General features: G+C 44.6%; 1 protein-coding gene across 1 annotated transcript in view; it reads left to right on the forward strand.

Annotated features, from left to right (window-relative positions):
* The first annotated feature begins 9309 nt into the window (after positions 1–9309).
* The window catches only part of UGDH (UDP-glucose 6-dehydrogenase), a 30535-nt gene continuing 16737 nt past the window's right edge, over positions 9310–23107 (forward strand). The window contains exons 1-4 of the mRNA XM_053258062.1: positions 9310–10513; positions 16250–16418; positions 21746–21847; positions 22717–22917. Coding sequence (XP_053114037.1) covers positions 16257–16418; positions 21746–21847; positions 22717–22917 — 465 coding nt within the window. The 5' untranslated portion in view covers positions 9310–10513; positions 16250–16256. The remainder of the gene's footprint in view (positions 10514–16249; positions 16419–21745; positions 21848–22716; positions 22918–23107) is intronic.

Here is a 23107-nt window from a genome sequence, read left to right on the forward strand (position 1 = left end):
ATATATGTGGAGGTTTTTGTCCCAATGTGCATAACTTTATACTTGCCAACATTGAACCACATTTGCCATTTTGTTGCCCACTCACCCAATTTGGAGAGATCCTTTTGGAGCTGCTCACAATCCGTTTTGGATTTAACTACCCTAAATAGTTTGGTGTCTTCTGCAAATTTGGCCAGCTCACTGCTTACCCCAACTTCTAGATCATTTATGAATAAATTAAAAAGCACCAGTCTGAGTACAGATCCTTGGGGGATCTTCTTTCCTCCATTGTGAACACTCTCCATTAATACCTACCCTCTGTTTCCTGTCCTTCAACCAGTTAGCAATCAACACATGTACTTGTCCCCTTATCCCACGACTGCTACATTTTTTCAAGAGTCTTTGATGAGGAACTTTGTCAACAAATTTTTGGAAGTCCAGGCATACTATGTCAACCGGATCACCTTGATCCACACACCTGTTGACACTCTCAAAGAGCTCCAAAAGGTTTGTGAGGCAAGATTTACCTTTGCAGAAGTCATACTGGTTCTTGCCCAGCAGGGCCTGTACTTCTATGTGCTTTACAATTTTATATTTGAGGATGCTTTCCATCAATTTGCCTGGAATAGAAGTTAAGCTAACTGGCCTGTAATTTCCCTGATTGCCCCTGGATCCCATTCTGAGAATTGGTGTTACATTTGCTGCTTTTCAGTCCTCTGGTGAAGAGGTGAAGAGCCTGATTGTAGGGATAAGTTATCTCTCTCTCTCTCTTTTTTTTTTTTGGTCAAGGTTGGCAATTTCGCATTTGAGTTCTTTAAGGACTCTTGGATGGATGCTGTCTGGCCCTGGTGATTTGCTAGTTTTCAATTTTTCAAGACAGTTTAGAACATCATCTCTTGTCACTTCTATATGACTCGTTTCTTTAGCCTCCATCCCCAGGCCCGATGAGAGGGGTGGGGGTGGGGTGGAGTAGGTACAAATTACTGGGGCCCAGTGGTCTGGAAGTGGGCCTGGGGCCTGACACTACACTTCTGTAGATAAAACCACAATACACTTCTGCAGATAAAACTAACTGATGTTACCATCACCAGGGTTTGTTCTGCTTCTTGCTTGACAAAAACAATATCGCCAACTTCTGACTCTGCGCTAAATAACAATGAGAAGCTATTAAATGTTGATACTGGCCCGTGGCCTCCAAGGTCTGGGGGGCTTCCTCCTGCCGCCACGAAGCCGCATTGAAATGACCCTTCCCCCGCTGCTATGAGCCCAAACCGCCATTTTTTCCAATAGTTCCAGCTGCCATGTGTGCGGCTGCAGGGTGCTGGTGGGGTGAGCCGAGCCGGCCTCCCCCTGTGACAGCGGCAGCGTGCAGAGCAGGAGTGGCCACTGGGCCTGACATTTCAGCATGTGGCATGCAGTTCCACTCGTGATAGTTGGCCTTCATGTGGCGACCCCTCTTGGCCTTGCTCGGCCCCAGCCCATCACTCTTGCCTTTGGTGAGGCCCTGACGGCCTTTCACCTTCCTGGGGCAACCAGCTTCTGAGGGCAATTGGTGGTGGGCAGGTGCTTCTCCTGCCTCCAGCAGAAGCAGGCAGGGGCTGGGAGAGGAAGGAAGGCTGTTGGTGGCCAGCGAGGGAGAGGACCCCTTGGGAGACATCCCCTGTGGGGAGATGGGAGAGAAAGCCACTCAGGGAGTGGAATCATGAGGATTACGTGGGTCTGCAGGTGCAGGGGGATCTACAGGAAGCTCTCCTGAGGAAATAGGGTTAGGATCAGGAGGCAAGCCTTTGCACGGAGACATCCAGTCCCCATGGACATCCCTTTGATGCTGCAGCTTACTGGGGCAGGGGGAGAAACTGGACTTATGAGAGCCTCAGAAAATAAATCAAAGAGCTTCACAAGAATTTTGGCTTCGCAGTGGCAGTGGGGAAGGGAGACCCATGGCAGCGTGGGGAGACTCGCAACGAGGGCTGGTCTGGGCACCCAAATGACCTAGGTACACCACTGCAAATCCTGTGTAAAGGATTTTAGTCGGTCTCCCTTTGCTGGGGGACCTGAATTTTTTTCCCCAACTAACCCACTCTTGGCAGCCCTATTAAGGAACAGATATATGCACAGTATCCTCTGCTGTGAAGATAGATGCAAAGAACTCATTTAGCTTCTCTGCAACCTCCATATCCTCCTTAATAATCCCTTTCACTCCCTCATTGTCTTAACGGTCCAACTGCCTCCCTGGCAGGTTTCCTGCTTCTGATGTATTTAAAGAAGTTTTTGTTATTCCCCAGGCTCTCTTTTTGCCTCCCTTATTGTCACCTTGCATTTCTTTTGCCAGATTTTGTATTCCTTTCTGTTCTCTTCATTTGGGCAGGCCTTCCAATTTGGGAAGGAAGTCTTCTCCTTTATGGCTTCCTTGACTTTACTTGTTAGCCATGCTTTTAGTCATAGGAGGATTAGTCCATCCTCCTGGACTTAGTGGTACCTTTCCTCCTTTTTGGTATACATACTATCTGGGCTTCTTCTATTGTGGTTTTGAGTAAACTCGATGCTTTTTGGAGTGAAGTGACTCTCCAGATTTTCCCTTTCAGTTTTCTTTTCACCATACTCATTTTGGAGAAGTTTCCTGTTTTGAAATTCAAAGTGTCTGTGTTAGATTTATCTGGGGATTATCTCTCTGCATGTATGCTGAATTTGATCACACTGTGGTCACTGTTCCCTAAAGGGTCCACGGCACTGACATAATGCACCAGGTCCTAGGTGCCACTCAGGATTAAGTCCAAGGTCGCCTTCTCTCTGGTTGGTACACATTGGGTTGATCTTTCTTGGTTGGTTCTCTCTCTTGGTACACAAGTCACAAACAGCTTGTGTACCAAGTGAGCAATGCTGATGCAGGCCTTGCCCACCACTCTTCTCCTTGAGAAGATGATGAGTGAGCTCCAGTCTACGCTGAACACTGAGGAAGCAATTGCCTTGGCAGGTTGGCTGAGGACTGGAGTGGTGGATAGGCTTAGGACACCCTTGGGTGCATCAGCAGCACATGTTTTGTCCTGCCTGTGTGACCCACGGACGATGAGCAAAATGGTCACCCCTGACCAGCTGCCAGGTGGAGGGACTTCCTTGTTGGTTAGGCGAGCCCAGGAGAGGAGGCTGGGGTGCAACCAGGAGGAGGGTGCTGGAGCGCCTACTGCTAGTGCACAGTCCACTCCTAACAGCAACATCACCAGCACTTCCTGGTCCAGCAGTATGGTGACCCTGGCAGGGCCAAGGGAGCAAGTAGTTCCGCCTCAGCGTTCCACCTGGTGGTTCACGGAGAGGTTCCTTGGTGCCTTGCCATGGGTACGGGAAGAGCCCACGGAGCCCTGCAGTACCTGCAGGAGCTGGCAGCAGGCTGGGAGATTGAGCCCATCCAGTTTGGGGCAACGCATCTCCAGGTCTGGCTGGACTTGGTGAGAGTTGCCAGATGGTTCCTGTCATGACTGCTAACCAGCGTCCAGAGAGAGAAGGTGGGGAGGGGAAGGGTGTTCTCCATGTCCGGAGATGTGGGACATGAGACAGATCCGCTCATGCTTGGAGGCGGACTTGGTGGAGCAGCTGGTCTTTCTGGAGGCCAACCTCCCCATGCTGGGTTATCCGGAGCTGGCCATGGAGAGTGAGTGACTCATGGTCACCTGCACCACAGCAAAATAACTGGCAGTTTGCCCCACCCTGGCCAACCCCCAAATCAGATGTGTCACAGTCTGCCCATTAGTGCTGTTGATGCATGCACACCACCACCATGGCCAATGATGGACTGGATGTGTCAAGCTGTCAGCCAGGGCCCAGCACCAATCTGAGGCCATGGTGTTATCCAGACACAGGCAGGCAGCAATGTCACGGGATATATGCTGGAGAAGAAGAGGAGTTATTCCCACGGTAAGAGTTTTGAATCTTTGTTTCTTGTCAGACCATTAATCCGTCTAGCTCAGTATTGTCTACACCAGGCCGTGACTGCTCTGTCCTCCTGTCTCTCTGTGGCAGGCAGGATGGAAAGGTTTGATGGTTTTCTCAGCAGTGAGTATAAAATGCTGTGCTATTGCTGCTATAAACCCTAACTTGGCAAAGAGGCACCTTTTAACATGGTGATTCTCTTTATTTAGCAGGAGGAGAGTAACTGGCCCTATCCATCCCCAGCACAGTACCTCCAGTGACTGTTGCTGGTGTCTATCTTGCGTTTCTTTTTAGGTTGTGAACCCTTTGGGGACAAGGATCCATCTTATTTATTATTTCTCTGTGTAAACCGCCCTGAGCCATTTTTGGAAGGGTGGTATAGAAATTGAATGAATGAATGAATGAATGAATGAATGAATGAATGAATGAATGAATGAATATAAATATCTGGTTTTGCTGGATCTCACTTGGGTGCCTTTCTTCGCTGAGTTGTGGTTTGCGTTGTGAGAAAGTGTTGTGGCAAGAAATAAACAGTGACAGCTGGTGTGTGTGTGTGTGTGTGTGTGTGTGTGTGTGTGTGTGTGTAATATTTATTGGTGATTGCTGTGATGAGCTTAATGTCTGGCCTTGAGACTAACTTGTGCTTCACTCACTGCTCTGCTCTGGTCTGCTCTGCAATCTGCATTGCAAAGTGTACTCAGTCAAAATATGGCTGAAGCAGCTGTGGTACACTGGCTAATTTGGCTGTCATCTGTACCAAGAGTTATTAGGCTCACTCTTAAGATAGCTGCTTGGCCTGTTTGTGAAGCAAAAGACCCCAGCAAAGAGACCTCTAAACTCTGTATGAACTTGCTGAATCCTGGGGAAAGACCACGTTGCTTGTTTGTGGTTATTCAGAATTGTTACTGTTTCAATTGCCTGCATGTCTTTGGGAAATGTATGCCTTTTGAAATGTCTGACCTTGGGGCCACAATTTGCCTATACTTCTCTCTGTAGACACATGTGAATTTATTCTGTAACATGTAACCATATATTGTCTGTATTACTTTCATATGAACACTTTGTAGTGTTAGGCCTGAGTGCCTTTTTGCCATAGCTTCTATGCCAAGTTACCAGCAAGAGATTCTTGGGTCAAAGACGTATTGAACTTTCAGTGGACTAGCTAGGCTCTGGGGAAATTGACCAGCAAGATGCAGCTCTTGAATGTTGATAGTTTTATTGCCTCCCCCGCCACTTGGTACAGCTGGTTCAGTTGTTCATGGTTTTATTGCCCCTAGCAGGGGTGTAGCTATAATTGAGCAGATGGGTTCAAAGAACCCGGGTTCCCAAGCTCCTGAGGGCCTGCCCAACTCCACCTCTCCCTTCTTCATTATCTCCATCACTCCAAGGGGCTGTTGGAAAAAGGGGTGACCATAGGCCCCCGCTCCCCTAGCTACGCTCCTGGCCCCTTGGAATGTATGATGGTACTTTTTCGTTATAACTAGGAACATAGGAAGCTGCCATACTGAGTCAGACCATTGGTCCATCTAGCTCAGTATTGTCTACACAGACTGGCAGTGGCTTCTCCAAGGTTGCTGGCAGGAATCTCTCTCAGCCCTATCTTGGAGATGCCAGGGAGGGAACTTGGAACCTTCTGTTCTTCCCAGAGCAGCTCCATCCCCTGAGGGGAATATCTTGCAGTGCTCACACATCAAGTCTCCCATTCAAATGCAACCAGGGCAGACCCTGCTTAGCTAAGGGGACAAGTCATGCTTGCTACCGCAAGACCAGCTCTCCTCCCGTTAACTGTTAGTAACTAGTTAACTGTTTTTGGAAATCAGTTGTATTGCTTGCATTCTCAAAATGTATTCTTCTTTATATCTGTGTCTAAACCATTACTAAGAAGGGAATCCACATACCTTTAGAGATACTTCTTGTTTACAATATCTACCATCAGGGCAGAGCCACTATTGAGCGGTAGGGTTCAGAGAACCCAGGCCACCAATGAAAAGGGCCACCGGAGCCCTCCTTGGGCGTGACATCACATGCAAAGGGGTCATGGCCCATGCTCAGAAAGCCTGAGAGCGCTCTTCGGAGCTCTTTTCCAGCCAGTGTTTGCTGGCTGGTTATGTTGATTTACCTTCCTCTCCCACCTACAACGGAGAGAAAGGGAAATAAATGCACCCAGCCAGCAAACACTGGCTGGCTGGTAAATTGGAAATGCAACCGGAGGGCAGGGGTGGACCCTCTGGTGACTGGGCTATACGCCCTTTGCACATGGCATCACTCATATGGGTGGCAGGGGTGCCAGCTGGGTGGAACATGGGCCGCCATTCCACTGGTTCCGCCACTGTCTACCATATAACCTATATGTAGTACTGTAAGCTGGCAGGCTAGATATTTAGATGGTCTTGAGAATACTAATTTTTAGAGGATTGTCTTGAGAAAGAATCCTAGCAACAGTCTGTTTTGTTGCCAGCCACTCCAAAGCCACGTAATATGACAAGCCTCTGTGTTCTTTTCTCTTTGCGGATTCCAGCCTCCACCTCCATCTGCCTTCCCCTCCTTCCCTTTTCCTCTTTCCCCTTTCCTTGTGATTAGGAATGTTAGAAACTGTTAGCTTGTAGCCGATGTCCTTATGCATGCATATTATGCATGTATATCTGGATGGGGTTACACTCCCCCTGAAAGTTCAGGTACGTAGCCTGGGAGTGCTCCTGGACCCCAAGCTTTCCCTGGTTTCTCAGGTTGAGGCGGTGGCCTAGAGTGCTTTTCATCAGCTTTGGCCGATTCATCAGCTACGTCCATATCTAGAGGTGAATGACCTTAAAACAGTGGTATATATGCTGGTAACCTCCAGACTTGACTACTGTAATGCACTCTGCGTGAGGCTGTCTTTGTACATAGTCCGGAAACTACAATTGGTACAGAATGAGGCAGCCAGATTGGTCTCTGGGACAACACAAAGAGACCGTACAACATGGTACAAGAGTTTTGAAAGAACTGCACTGGTTGCCAATATGTTTCCGGGTGAAATACAAAGTGCTGGTTATTACCTATAAAGCTCTTAATGGCTTGGGACCAGGCTATTTAAGAGAGCGCCTCCTCTGTCATGCACCTGCCTCATGCACCCACCCGCCTTTTACGATCTTCTGGAGAGGTCTGGTTGTGGTTGCCACCAGCTCATCTGATGGCGACTCAGGACCGGGCTTTCTCTGTGACTGCCCCAGGGCTTTGGAATATGCTCCCTGCTGAACTAAGAGCATCTCCTTCTCTGTTTGTTTTCAGGAAGACCCTCAAGACTTTCCTGTTCTCACAAGCTTTTAATTATAATTTTAATAATTTGTTTAATATTGGTTTTAATTGTGTTTTATGTATTTTAACTTGTGATTTTAAGTTGGGATTTGTACACCACCTAGAGATTACATATCAGGCAGTATAAAAATATGATAAATAAAATAAATAATATTTTCCCTACCAGCTCTTAGATTCACTATCATGTTTGTAATCTTAGATCCACAGTTATGCTTTTATTAGGTAAATACAAATCCATTTTTATAAAGTGGTATTTCTTTGCTTTTCTGCCAAAAACCCAAGCATTGACTCATGTAAGAACAAGAGAGCCCTCCTGAGGGCAGTGTTGGCAAACTCTTCCAGTGTATATTTCTGAGCATACACAGAATGCAAAAGTGATTTGGCATGTCATAGCTCTAGTTTAGATGGCTATGCTTGCTGCTAAGGGTGCTGCTGTGGCACCTGTTGCAATGCTAGGGAGTTATAATCGGATGCAAGAGAGCAACTTGTACCAATGATGTTACTGCAGCACAGGCACTGTGGTTGGCAGTGGATTCTGGGACAGTGATTCTTTTTTGGACATTTTTTGGTCTGTGTTTGAAATGTGTGTTATGTTTTGGGAGGAACAGATTCCCTTTTACTGTCTGCTTCTAATCTTCAGGTTTTTTTCAAGGCAGGGTTGCAAAATGTGTGCAGTGCACTCCGAGGCCTGCTTCTTCCAACCATAGGGATCAATGGGGAAACTCAGAACACCCCTTGTTCCCCATGGGTAGTTTCTAGGGACACCCAAGTGGGTTGTGTGGTAGGGCATGATGGGTGCTACCTACCACCCAAACCACAAAAGGAACAGGCAAGCAGGTGATTTTAAACAAATTTTTAACCTTTCATCCAAACCGCCACAGGATCCACGTTGGTGTCCCTAGAAACTACCCATGGGGAGCAATAGGGTGTTGAGTTCCCCATTGTTCTCTACGGCTGGAACACTCAAAACATTTTGAGTTGTTCCATTGAAACAACTGTTTCAAAAGTCGACTACTGTTTCAATAGAAGGTTCTGGCCATTTTGAGTTGTTTTGAGCTCGAAACAGAACACAAAATGCATTTGGATTGTTTTGAATGAACAATCCCGCCTTGGGATTGTTTTTAATGGAAGGCGGTATATAAATTTAACAATAAAATAAATAAATTCTGTGCACATCACTAACATCTTACATGCTTCTATGGAAGTTTCCTGCTCTTCAGCAGGACAGTAAAATTCTGCTCCATTTTAAAGGGGTGTACAGGCCTTTCCTTGATTGAGTTTTTAAAGTTGCAATCCTATGTACACTTACTTGGGAGTAACCCCCAGTGAACATGATGCCAAGGAAACAATGAGACCTAATGCCAAGTAAACACACAAAACTGTTCCATGCTATTGACTATTATTATTAATTATTTTATTATTTTATTATATCATTTTCACACAATCATTCACATATGTGGTATTTTACAAAGGATTAGAGGACAGATCCCTGCCTCCAGGGCTTTACAATCTAGGTATGGCACAAGGGGGGCAATACAGGACAGACATAAATGCAGGAAGGTAAGCAACAGCCCCCACCAAAGCCGCTACCCAGAAGATGCCAGTGACATTTATGCAACCCATATTTCACATGATATATCCACATTAGCAACACTTTGCATTATCATAGATAACCAACCTCACATCAGGACAAGGCTAGACACCCCATTCAGGGGTGTAGCTAGGGGAGAGGGGGCCGTGTTCACCCCTTTCTCGGGCAGCCCCCCAGACTCAGGGAGATGATAAAGAAAATAGAGAAGGGTGGAGCAAGTGAACCCATTTGCTCAATTACGGCTACACCCCTGGCCCTATTCTCCTATGCATTGCACTACAGAACCTTGTCCACCCCAGTGCTGGGAAAATGGTTTGAATTTTTTGTGTCCCCAGAACACAAGCGCAACTTCAAGAGGCGATCCTCGGACCATTCATTTAAAGACGCTTTTAATGCTAACAGAGGCACATTTGCTGCTGGGCGGGCGGGGCGAGAATCGAGGCACGCATTTCCCCAGTCTCACGAAAAAGCTAATCTGGATGCCCAAAAGTGTCCAGGCCATGATGGAAAATAAGCGACGGAAGAGAGCTCCAGTGGCTGCGCCCTGGGGTGCGGCTACGGGCAGCAGCCAAGCCTTTCGCCCTGGGGTGGAGGTACGGGCTGCAGCCCAGCCCAGGCAGCCCCCGGGCCTTGCAGCCCGCCGCCATTCTTGTAGTCAATGCTGCCGCAGGCCGCTCGCGCGGCTGTGTGGCAGTGGAGCGCAGCCAGGGCTTCCCCGCTGGGCCAGGCGAAGGTGGCTCTCCCCGCCCGCGCCCGCCACCTTCCCATCCGCACCCGGCGGCCCTGGCGCTCCCCTCTTCCCCGCGCGGGAAGCAAGCAACAGGCAACTAGGCCAGAGCGGGCGACGACACTGTTTGCTTTGGCGTCGGCGAGAAGAAGAGCATACAGGGGGCCGGCCTTGGGACCTGGGCGCCGAGCTGGACTCCACGCATTCGCCGGCGGAAGGGGAGGAGGCGGGAGAGTGCCGCCGCTGTACCTCCTCTCGCTGCATCCTTCTCCGGCCCCGCTGCCTGCCCACCACGGCCCCTTTGCCTTCCCTTCACACGTCCTAAATATCGTGCATCTTTAATCTTCTTGCTTTTAGCCCCCGCCCTCCCCCCGCCTCCAGCAGCTTCTCCCTCTCCCCCCTCTGCCTTTCTCCACATCCTTCCCATTCCTCCCCCAAATGAGCTTCTCTTCGTCTCCCACCACGATCCCAAAACTGCCGCTGGCTCCTCGGTGAATCTCCCCTCGCCGTCCCAACCCCGCTTCACAGTGCCTTCCCGAAGTGACCTCTCTCCTTCTCATCCCATCCTTGTTCCCCCCAACTCAGCTTCTCCCTGCCTGCCTGCCTCTTTCCTCCCGCCTAGGAAAGATCTCCTCTGTAGAGTTTACTTGTGGTGGTTCCTGCTGCAACAGATCCCCTCCTTGTCGGCTGGATTCTGGAATTGCGCTTCCGGACCGATCTCCTCCCTTCGTTGCTCCCGAAGCCTCCCTGCATTATCATTGGCCCCCTCCTCTTCGCCGCTCTCTGGCCTTGTTCTTCCCTCCTGCTGACAGGGGGAGGATCGGCCTTTGCTCCCCTCCTCCGAGGAATGCGACTCTTTAAATAGGGGCGGCGCGGGCGGCGGGGCTCCATTCGCCTACTTGCTGCCTGCCTGGCCGCCTCTGGACTGGCGCATCCGCCCCACCTCTTTCCTGCTGCGGCATCGCCTCTTGTGCCTTTTAGCCAAAATCCTCATCGCTGTATGTATCTTCTATGTATACCATTGATGGGTTGGCTGAGTTATTTCCCCCCACTTCTTCTCGAAGATGTGTGCGCGCTTTCTTTTCTTTTCCTTGGATCACTTTGCCTTGCCCATCGGAAGGGATGGACCCGTCTTCTCGGAATCTTTTCCTTGCTTATGGGACAAAGGGCTTGCGCAAGAAGATCAGTTCATTCTGCAAGGAGTAGGGAGGTTGTTAAGGGTGTGTGTGTATGCCTGTGCATGTGATCTCTCGGATTTCCTCAAATATTTCAGTGCAGTTGCTGTTAAATTTGTTGATGGCTTTTGCAAATCTATCTTGTTTAATCAAAGACATACCGAAAGATCCTCCTCTTTACAAGCTTGTATTAAGACGGCCATTGTCTGAGTTTTTGAATGACTTGTGTGGTTTTCCAAAACGTGTTTTTGCAGTACTGCTTCCTGTATCGGGGTGGGTTATGCTTACTTGTACACTCATTCGCTCACATTCTCATTTTCCCCTTAAATTCCGGTTCATTCAGCATTTATTCTAGAATAGGTAGGAAGTTTCATTGATTTCAGTGGGAAGTCTGGGTCTAGATTAAGTTGTTAATCTAGACTGGGTCTAGATTAGGTTGTTAGAGGACTGCTAAAAATTAGGCTATCTCTAGAACTACTAAGGAGTAACTTATTTTGCAATAAGCATAGTATACTCTGCCACATTGTAAATTAATCTGGAATAACTATCATACTCTGACTCTACTCTGGCATGTAGATCGAAATCTATAGTACTTCCATCTGTAAGCGAGTGTGTTAAAATGTGCCCTTTAACAAACATGCTTAACCATATTAAGCAGTGGTTAACTCAATGCTTAACCATATTAAGCAGTAGTTAGCATACTGTTTGACTTCAGCGCATTTTACTGTGTTCGTTATTGAAGTGGCCTTATTATATTTATTGGTCATGTTTGTATTCTGCCTGCCTTACAAATTGCATGGAGCAGTGTATTTTTCCTATGTTATCCCCACAACAATTATGTTAAATATATCAGGATGAAACTAGTGATTGACCAAAGTCATCTAGTGAGGTCTGTGGCTCAATGAGGACTTACTTATTTGCTAATTTTAAATTATTTATAACCCTTTTTCAGCACAAATTATCAAAGCCAGTCCAAAAGTGTCAGTCCAAATTGGCACTCTACCCATTGGAACACTCTGGCACTCCCCTAATGCTGGTGGTTCCTGTAGTATTGCCTCAATTGATTGAGAGACTCAATAGAAACTGAACTAGAGCATTTGCTTTTATCTTCTCGCTTTCACTCTTTGAGGCAAGTTACCATGATTCCTTCACAGATAGGTTTTTGAGGTTGACAATATTGAAGACCACTCAGTGAGTTGAGTGAGATGCTTCTTGAATCTGGACTTACTTACTTAATTTATAATGATATCCCACTCTTCCTTCAAGGAGCCCAGAGTGGTGTACATGGTTATATTTATCCTCACAACAACCCTGTGAAGTAGGTTGAGCTGAGAGATAAGTGACTTGCCCAGAGTCATCCAGTGAGTTTCATGGTTAAATGGAGATTTGAACTTGAGTCTCCTTGGTCCTAGTCCAACACTCATCACTACACCATGCTGGCTCTCAGAAGACTAGAAGTCTCAAAATGATTTCTAGTTCCATTTTGGGGAATTCGAATTGACACCATTACAGGTTGACCGCATGTGGTCCAAGGACTGGAGTGGACTCTTTAGTTGTTCTGTCACAATTAAAACTTTTTTGTCCACTAAATTATGGTGATTCATTTGAAACTGTAAAAGAATCAGTTTACATCCCTATTTTGGTGGGATAGAGACATTGCCGTGAAACTCTTAGTAGGTACAGGATGAGCAACAGGGAATACTTAATACAATACATAAATCAATATATGCCACAAGATGTTATGATGGCCACTAATTGGTTCTTAGAGGATTTAGATAATTAATGGATTTTAGATTCAGTGGCTGTTTGCCATAATAACTAAGAATAGAATCCCTGTATTACCAAAGGCTAATGGCACAGAGGGGAAATGACTTGTCTAGCAAGCATGAGGTTGCCGGTTTGAATCCCCGCTGGTATGTTTCCCAGATTATGGGAAACTCCTATATCGGGCAGCAGTGATATAAGAAGATGCTGAAAGGCATCATCTCATACTGCGCGGGAGATGGCAATGGTAAATCCCTCCTGTATTCTACCAAAGAACAAACACAGGGCTCTGTGGTCGTCAGGAGTCGGCACTGACTCTACGGCACACTTTATTTTACCTTTAGGGGTAAAGGAGAGGAGATGGTTCACTATATCATCATCATCATCATCATCATCATCATCATCATTATTTCAATTTCTATACCGCCCTTCCAAAAATAGCTCAGGGCAGTTTACAAAGAGAAATAATTAATAAATAAGATGGCTCCCTGTCCCCAAAGGGCTCACATTCTAAAAAGAAACATAAGATAGACACCAGCAACAGTCACTGGATGTACTGTGCTGGGGGTGGATAGGGTCAGTTACTCTCACCCTGCTAAATAAAGAGAATCACCACGGTAAAAGGTGCCTCTTTGCCCAGTTAGCAGGGGTTATCATGCCTTGATTATAAAATTTCCAGTGGCATTTAGGTGGATGCGGTGGAAGAGAGAGTGCAAGGCTAGGTAGACCTTTGGTCTGATCATCAAGGCAGTTCTTACATTCTGATAGCTGATTAAACATTAGATGTTAGCAGATGTACTTTCTCCTGATATTGTGACTAGTTTGGTTGAAAGGAAGTTGGCATACACTCAGATCACTTTCTTGCCAGAAAATGTACAGAACTTCACTGTAGGCAAAAAGAAGCCCTACTATGCCATTTAAATACATTTTGGAATGTGAAATGAGGAGAAAGGAAATATGACATTACAATCAGTGAATTTTTATGATCTAAACATGATGAAGAGCTTTTTCTGGACAAAAGAAAGTGGGCTGCCCAAAGGGAGATACAGCTGCTGTTGATTGCAAATGGCTTAATATGCTAAAGTGAATGGGACCAATGTACTTGTGAGTACAGTAGTGAGATGCTCGCATGTTCAAAGAAAGGTGAATCCAGCCTAACTTGTAAGTTCTGTCCCAGCATGATTGTAATAGACACATTTTAGAAACTAGAAAAATAATCCAATCAAACCAGCCCTCAAACAAGTTACTTAAATAAAGAAAACTGAGAAATGCTTGTAATTTGAGCTGTTTGAGCAGCTACAACCCACAAATCAGGGCTTGGCCATCACTGTGGAATACATACATTGGTCCTGGAAAGCCACTGATATTTTGTGCATGTGTGTGTGTGTCTCCTGCACAACAGATCCACTCCACTCCACTCCAATAGTTCAATCCTCTGTACTGACAAGAGAAATGATAGAGAGCCTGCTTTGGGGGAAGAGAAGGTATTTGCTAATAACCCAGTAGTACTTTAGGAGGAGAAAATAGGAAATTTCTGCTTTATGCCTATGCTAAAGTGACACTTCCATACTTTGCATCTTGTAGTGCCCATATAATTCTGTCTGGAATTTTTCTGACGTATTCCTCCTGCATGCAACAGTGTGAATCTTGAGACCATTTGGTGACCCCATTAGGAAGATCTGCCTGTAATCCTAAGAAAACTTTCTGGCCTACAATATAGCCTTTGTGTTTCACTGTGAATACAGCCGTTTCACTTTGGTTAATTGAGGAGCCTGATATGTTTGTTCAGGCCAGGAAGACTCGTGAAATGAAAAGCATACAGCTCTTCAGAGAGGCTGGTTCTCTAACCGTCTTGTCTTTTAACCCTCTTTATTTAGCAGAAGGGAAGCAAGTTTATTTGTTTTTCCTTCCCCCTGCCGCCTCCAAATATGTGCTAAATGATTATCACATCTCTAATTATAGAAATGGTTTGCTCAAATACAAATGGTTTGCTCAGTACAGATGTTAGTATTGTGCAGAAGACTGAGATCACATTGGCAGACCTCCCCGCTCTGCAGAGCTGATCTCTGGTGTTGGATGTCATGTTGCATAGGTGCCCACATACACGTAGGTCTGAATCACATAGTTTGTACACTGCAAGATGTATGGTGTAGCAATTGCTCTATTTGGGCCTATGCATGTTGGAATCTCTGTGCATGAGGCCCTACAGAAATGTGATGTCCAGAGTGTAGATGTTGGGCTAGCCAGAGGGGCATCTGGCACAGCACAATCACAATTTCTTCCCCATATGTAGAAAACTAGCATAGGGCTCTGAGGTCAACCAGTTATGCATTTAGCCCAGTACTGTTGGAGTACTGACAGAAAGCCACAGGGGCAACCACCATACAACTACCACGTTGTATTTCCCTAGCTGTGCGCACTCTTGTTCTCCTCCTGTCATTAAAAAAAGGGTGGGAGGAAGTATTCATGGTGCTTGGTAGCTGCCATACTGCAGAACTCCATTTCCTCCTTGGATGAAAGATAGCGCTCTGGTATAGCAGGGCAGGGAAAGCAGCATCCAGGCAGGGCAGTAAAATGGGTTGAGTGACCTCTGCAAACACTTCTTAAAAAATAAAATAACATTACAATTAATAAAAACAATACTACAATTCAGAGAGAGGAAAACATCAAAACAAAAAAACCCCCAAACATTTGATGATAAATGATAATCTACATCATCAAAATCATTCTTAAACAAATACCTTTCCAAATGTTAATTGAATTGGTCCCTTCCATAATTTTTATGAATCAATAATAATAATAGATCTTGCCAAATCATAAAGAAAGATAAAGATGGAATTATGTCTTTTCAGATATTTAAAGAATAGGTTAAATTTTCATTTGTTGCTATATAACAAAGTTTATTATACCAGTCTTCTAAAGATAACACTACCTCTTTCCAGTTGTTAGCTATGGTCAGTCTGGCTGCTATTAGCATATTAGCTAATATGCTATTAGCATATAAGATAATTATATTTTAATGTTCTCCTGGAAAAAATACCTAACAAGGCCAAAAAGGGGTCCGGCCAAATCTGCTGGGAAGTGATTTTTACCATCTCTTTGAAAAAGGGGAAAAAACAAGAATCCCCCCAAAAATCCTAACTCTTGGGCACATCCACCATAGATGGTAACAAGTCCCCTTCTCTTTACAGTTGTTCCAAAAAATAGGCGATGTATTTTTAGTAATATGAGCTAATCTTACCAGGGTCATATACCATCTAGGGATTATCTTTTTTCTTTCTTTTAAAAATTTGAGCTGAAACTGAATGTAAACTGAATGTAAAGACTTGCTAGACTAGATTTCCCCCAACCTTCATTAAAGATCTTTGGTAAGTCCATCTCCCAAACGGATTTTAATCTGGTTGAAGGTTTTAACTCTTGTCCTAACAGAATCAAATAGAGCTTGCAAACACTTATTTGTAAGAGCTGTAGATACTTTGTTTTCAAAATCCAGTCACTTGATCTTTGAAGTCTCTACAGCAGGATCAACCAGCCTATGTTACTGTATTTATTAAGGGTTCACGGATATTTTGTTACAAGTGTATGGATGACTGCAATTTCCCGAGGTTGGTACAGGTAGGCCTTTAAAATGTTTCTAAGCAGCGATCAAGCATGGTTTAAGATGAATGAGTAGCAATATTATTTATCAGGAAATTTTCCTATTTGTTTTATGGGTAACATCAGAATGTGCCTGGGTTTTACGTTTAAAGTACTGTAAACTGATTATGTTCCAATTTGGTTTTTCCTTCTCACCAGAACAATCATGTTTGAAATTAAGAAAATCTGCTGCATTGGTGCTGGTTACGTTGGTGGACCAACATGCAGTGTCATTGCACACATGTGCCCGAAAATTAAGGTCACCGTTGTTGATGTCAATGAAGCTAGAATCAATGCCTGGAATTCTGACTCACTTCCAATTTACGAGGTAAATCTGTTTAAGAATACACTTCTCTATCCTCACCTGACTCTATTGCCTTGTCTGTGCTCTGCATCTTATTGTTGTGAACTTCTGCAAAAATATGTCTCCTTTATGAAAAATGTGATTATTATTAATCACATCTGTATTCCACTCTTTCTCCAAGGAGTTCTTCTTCTACTACTACTTGTATGTCACTTTTGAACAAAAAGTTATCAAAGTGGTTTACATTAAAAAGATGGTTCCCTGTTCCCAAAGGGACTCACAGACTAAAAATAAGCACAAATGTAGACACCAGCAATAGCCAATAAGAACAGCCCTCCTGGATCAGGCACAAGGCCCATCTAATCCTGCATCCTGTTTCACACAGTTGTCCACCAGATGCCTCTAGGGAACCCACAGGCAAGAGGTATGTCCATGCCCTCTCTCCTGCTGTTGCTCCCCTGTAACTGGTATTGAGCAGCATCATGCCTCTGAGGCTGGAGATGGCCCACAGCCACCAGACTAGTAGCCATTGATGATGATGATGATGTTGATGATGATGATTACATTTATATCCCTCTCTTCCTCCAAGTAGCCCAGAGCGGTGTACTACATACTTAAGTTTCTCTTTCACAACAACCCTGTGAAGTAGGCTAGGCTGAGAGAGAAGTGACTGGCCCAGAGTCACCCAGCTAGTATTATGGCTGAATGGGGATTTGAAGTCGGGTCTCCCTGGTCCTAGTCCAGCACTCTAACCACTACACCACGCTGGCTCTAGACCTGATAGACCTGTCCTCCATGAATCTCTCTAAGCCCTTTTTAAAGCCATCCAAGCTAGTGGCCTCACCACATCTCGTGGCAAAGAATCCCATAGATTAATTATGTGCTGCGGGCGGAGGGGGGGAAGTGGAGGGATGCTGTGCTGGGATGGAATAGGACCGGTTCCTCGCCTTTGAAAAACTGTTGCAATGTTTATACAGTATATAAAATTAACACGGAGATGGTTCAGACAATACTGCACCTGAACCCATTTGATTAAGATGTGAGCATGCTCTGAGTGCACATACCATTCCCCATCATGCCATCTCTCTAACTGCAGGGCAGGGGCTCATCTGGACCACCCCCTCTACACACACACACACACACACACACACACACACACACACACACACAATGCTGTTTTAAATCATAATTAAATTACTTGGAGTGCATACAGAGGGACTGCCTCTCGGTGAGTGGGGACCATCGTGTGGAGGGATAGATATGTGCACTCACATCTTAATCATGTGGGTCGAGCTAGTAGGGCAAAGTATCATCCAAACTGGCCCTGGGTGTCCCTTTTCAGGTTTAAAATAGCTTAATACAAGGCAAACAAATGTGCTAAATCAGATCCAGTTTATGTAAGGCACCAGAAAATGCTCCAGATGCAAACTTTTCTGGAAATCCCACATCACTGATCCATACCTGTATTTTCCCAAATGGAAGACAATTCTGAATTTAAGACAACCCCCTTAAAAAGTAGAGGTTAAATAGAGGTTATACCAGCATTTACTCAAAAGGAACAAGACTGAATTTATTTGCAATTTATCTTTACAATTAAATAGCCAAAATGGCAAACCTAGTTTCTAATATCAAAATGACCTCCCAGTTTCTAATATCAAAAAACTTGGAAAAAGCCTAGTCTTAGATTCAGGTAAATATAGTGCTTCAGAAAAGTAGTTATGTTTCCCTGCAGAGACACAAAAAATGCTTATGTACACCTCTGCTCTTCTTGCGGAACACAGTTAATCTGAGTGATAATGGCTGAAAGTGGATAATGGCTGTAGGCTTCTGCTGCAGGATAAGGGATTAGGTCAGATTATTCTCGGGTCTCCTCTAGGCATGTAATTATATGAAAGGTGACAAATGCTTGCAAATGAGGGCCTAGGTTTGCCGTTTTGGCTATTTAATGTAAACATAAATTGCACATCTAGGAAGATGCAACATTACCTCGTTCTTTGTTGTTGTAAAGTGGTGAATCAGTTCCAGCTACCATGCAAATCATTCATCTGAGAGCAAGAAAAATTAAATAGGCTCAGTTTCAAGACATGTGGAAGTAATTACTGACATCACAGAAGTGGTTATCACTGCTCCATTGCCATTGCAAAAGTACATCTTTCTTTTTCAGTGTTATCAGACCGGTCAGTTCTACTGGTCAGTACTCCAAGATGATCCTAGCACTTGTTGGGCAGCAGGTTTTCAGCACAGTCCTCTTTCAAATGCCTTCAGTCTGTTAACTCAAACTGTCATAAAATGTGAGGAAGAGAACTCTTGTAGCTTCAAGCTATAGCAATCTCTTTTCATACTCCAGTTTGTCATTTAAAAAGAGAGTGTGAGAAATTCTGTAAGGTGTCTTTACAGTGGCTGCGCATTACAGTGGCTGGCTTATTTTCTGAAAATATGGCAAGAGTTTTTGGTTGCTGCCAATTTAAACTGCTACTGGATATTATCCTTGCTGTAATCTCAACTGTAAGAAAAAGTAGGAACCTTTGTTTAAGGCCTGTGCCCTTGTTTTCATGGCCAAGCTAAATTCTAATCCAGGGTGTAAAGTATATATTCTGAGATGAATCTACTGGAATTGTGGATACACATCCGAATGTGGATAAAATATTACTTTGTGTGATGCATGAAATGTACACTTTTCAATATAAACCCATATAAAGCGTAGCCAGTCTTGTCCCATAAAAAGCACACCTGTGATATTTGTTGTTATAAATGATGTAATAAAACTTCCAGCAAGGAACTGAGAGTATGTCACTGTGAAGGCCAGGCTCAGCCTTGGGTGGCTGTACCTGAATCAAGACTCAGGACTGGTGTTCACCAACTGGGTCCCTATTTTCTGTTGCTGGAGATAAATGTACAGTGGGTAGAAAGTACTGCTCTGCTGACCAGACAAGGGTAGAAGGCTAGGCTCCTGACATTTATACCAGGCACAGCCAATTCAGAGGTTTCATACCATCTACCAATTGCAGGAGCCGATGTTGAATGCCCCAATTCTTTCTGTGCCTCAAGGAGCCCGTGACACCTGAGAAGACACAGTCTAGGGTAGCTCATTAAGCCACATCCCTGAGATTCCTAGTTCAAGCTCTTGATTTGCTGAGCATTGCCACATGACCCGTACAACCTATGGACATTTATTTCATTGCTGAGAGTGCAAGTTAATCTTCTATTTCCTTTGTGACCAATTATTGTTCTGTACCTAAAGCTCAGCAAAAATGTGTGCTGGAAAAGTAATCTTCATAAGCTGGGTGTGTTTTCTGGCTTTTATTTTAAACAGAAGTGTGATTTTATACGTGAGTTAAGGCAGTGATAAATTATCTCTGTTAGGCTGCATATCCAGTTCGCAGCAAGTTCACAACAAAAACAGGTTGTGCCTATGGTACAGAATTCTTGTTTTCCAGATGGAGCCTATCTGGAAAACGGGACAGCTAGTAGGGTGTAATGGATAGTGCCAGGAAGCAAACTGTGATATGGGCAGCAGAAACATATTGTGGAGAGTCAAGCACAAACATACCAGGCAAGATTCAAGGAGAGTCAGGGCAAAGGAAACAGGGCAGGTAAGCAGGTTCAAGGCATGGGCAAGGAGGTTTGAACAAGAACTCTTGACTAGCCTGCTAGCAACCTCATCCTTTTTAAGGGGTTGCTGGGAGACTGCCAAAGAGTTCAGGGTTGGTCAAAAGTCATAGGTGAGCTTGAATTCCATAGGTGGAGCTGATGGGCGGCGGGGGGACCCTGATAATAGTGTTGGTTGTGGACTCAGGGAGACCTGAGTTCAAGCCTCTATTCACCCAGGAAGCTCACTGACTGATTAAAAGCCAGTTTATTTATCTTTAATAAAATATTTGTATCCCACATTTTATGCCAAAGCACTTCAAGGTTACTCACAAATATATATTAAAGACATAACATAAAACTCCCTTCCAACCTAAGCCTCTTCACAGAACTGTTGTGAAACCTCCATATTCTACCTCCCTTATAGCAGTTCACCTATTAAATGCCTCCTGGGCTTAGCTACTTGATATAAGAACAGATAACCAGTTTGCAAGAATGGTAATGGTCAAATGCAGATGTGACTATCCAGGTCCAACAAACTATTGTTTGTTAAATTGGGAGCAAGCACTGAGCCTGCACCCTCCTGTCCCCTCCTCTCATGTGTCCAACTAAACTAAACATATCCTGGTTTCTTAAATCAGAGTTTTGCATAATGTCCAAATTTGAAAACATACAAACCAGTATATCAAACCACAGTTTCAGGGGCGTAGCAAGGTTGGAGTGGGCCCAGAGACAAGATTTTAAAATGCCCCCCCCCCACTGAAGCTCAGCTCATGAAGTAAAGAAATCTTAAATGAGGCTGAATAGTGGTAACAAAAAGCATAGTAAAATAATAGAAATAGATATAAAAACAGAAATATAGAAATATATTATCTATCTATCTATCTATCTCCTATGTGCCACAATAGAACATTATCCTAAATTATTTTTTAAAAGGTTTTGTAAATTGTGGACGATGCAAGTCATTTAATGGTACTAGACAAAGACATGCTGTTCTGTTAGCTCCAGGTCTTAACACTCACATCAATTTTGGAGGATGAATACAACTGAAGGAAGCCCAGGCGGGTGCGCGGCTGGGGGAGTCAGTCATGTGACTTGCCTCTCGGGGGGGCCCCCAAGGCAGTGGGCCCCCAGACAACTGTCTCCCCTTGCCCTATTGTAGTTACGCCCCTGCATAGTTTAATTCTGTTTTGAAATCCTCATTTGTGTGGACTGTTAAGCCAGAATTTCTGTGTTCGGATATCACAGGAAATTCTGATCGAGAAACCAATTTCAGCTTTGTCTCAGGGGAGGAGGGAGTTTGTGGCTTGACCAGGAGAGGAGCTATAATAGGTCATATGGGTTCAAAGAACCCAAGCCGCCCAGGTCCTGGGGCCACCTACTTGCCCCTCCCCACAAAGCTCATTTCCCAGCCATGTTTGTTGCTGGGCACGTGTTTTGTTTGTTTGCTCCCTCCTTTGGAAGCAAATAAACAACACACACACCCAGCAACAAATGTGGTTGGGAAATGAGCTCCAGAGAGCTTGTGCGACCCTTCTGGGGCTCTGTTCACTCCCCCTTGTGTGTGACATCATCTACCTTATGAGTGGTGGTAACTGACTAATTGACCATCATCAGAATATGAATACTTACATATACAAACCATGTGCATTAGAGTGAAGTATCTTGATCAAAGGAGGGATTCTTTACATAAGATATGTGCTTCTTGCTTAGATATAAAGCTCACATGTTAATTCTTAAATAACTTCCTGGTATTTTTCCAGCCCGGGTTAAAAGAAGTGGTAGAATCTTGCAGAGGAAAGAATCTCTTTTTTTCCACCAATATTGATGATGCAATCAGAGAAGCTGATCTTGTGTTTATTTCCGTAAGTGATTATTTTTGTCCTTAAATAACTTTGGATATGTCACCAACTGGCAGCAGTGAGGGAGGGAGAGAAAGCAGGGATACTTTCTCTGGCATTCACAATAGGTTACTCTTGGCTAGTGGGTCTGTAGTGTGGGCTGCAGTCAATAGTGCATCTAGGTAAGTTTGTAGCCTGGACCTAAAGGCTTTTGGAGCCCCCCACCCCCACCCAGTATTTTTAACATCACCATACCACCCAGGATCGACTAAAACAGATTTGGGGGCCCCTAGGGGGTGTGGAGGCTCTGGATTTGGGCCCGGAAGTCCAAGGGTAAGAGCACCTCTGGCTGCAGTGCAGGGGGGGGGGGTTGCAAAGTGAAATAATTTTTAAAAAATCAACCAAAAAACCCCAACTTCTCCCATTTTTTTGTGGGTTGCACAAGCTTGGGTGCAAAAAAACCAAAATGGCAAAATACTTGCATAGTGCTGACAATTGTGACTAGTGCATGCATGTTTCAGTGGTGGCATTTCTCTAGAATAAATGTGGAAGGAACAATTGACAAATCATTCCTCTTCTTATGTTCATGGAAACTCTCAGCATGATTCTGTGCATGTTTACTCAGGAATCGGTACCGCTATGTCCAATGGAGACTCCCTCCCAAATATATTAAATGGCTGAGGCTGCATCCCTTAGGCTCCCGAACCCACTACTGACACACAGCCCTGTAGCAGTGTATTCCCTTGGACCTTCACAGAAAGTAGGAAACTGCTTTCTTTTCTTTAATAGTTTTCTAAATTTTAATCAGACTTGGGCATGATTCTGTGACAACCAAAAAGGGAAACGTTGACAGATTTGTCTAAGAATCCCCTTTTTTTTCCCCTTGTAACTAGGTTAACACTCCAACAAAGACATATGGCATGGGAAAAGGCCGGGCAGCAGATCTGAAGTACATAGAGGCCTGTGCAAGACGGATTGTGCAAAACTCAAATGGTTATAAAATTGTGACTGAGAAAAGCACTGTTCCTGTCCGTGCTGCAGAGAGCATTCGACGTATATTTGATGCCAACACAAAACCTAACTTAAATTTGCAGGTAAAATAACAAATACTAGCCAGTTTGTACTGGGTGGATTTTGATATATTTTATGCATTTCAAGTAACTCTCTGTGTGGCACCACAAGCTCTTGAGCAAACTTAACAGTCATGGGATAAGGGGTTAGGTTTAATTGTGGATTTTTAACTGGTTGAAGGACAGGAAACAGAGGGTAGGAAAAATGGACAGT

This window comes from Hemicordylus capensis, chromosome 5 (genome assembly GCF_027244095.1).
Source record: "Hemicordylus capensis ecotype Gifberg chromosome 5, rHemCap1.1.pri, whole genome shotgun sequence".
Classification (NCBI taxonomy): domain Eukaryota; kingdom Metazoa; phylum Chordata; class Lepidosauria; order Squamata; family Cordylidae; genus Hemicordylus; species Hemicordylus capensis.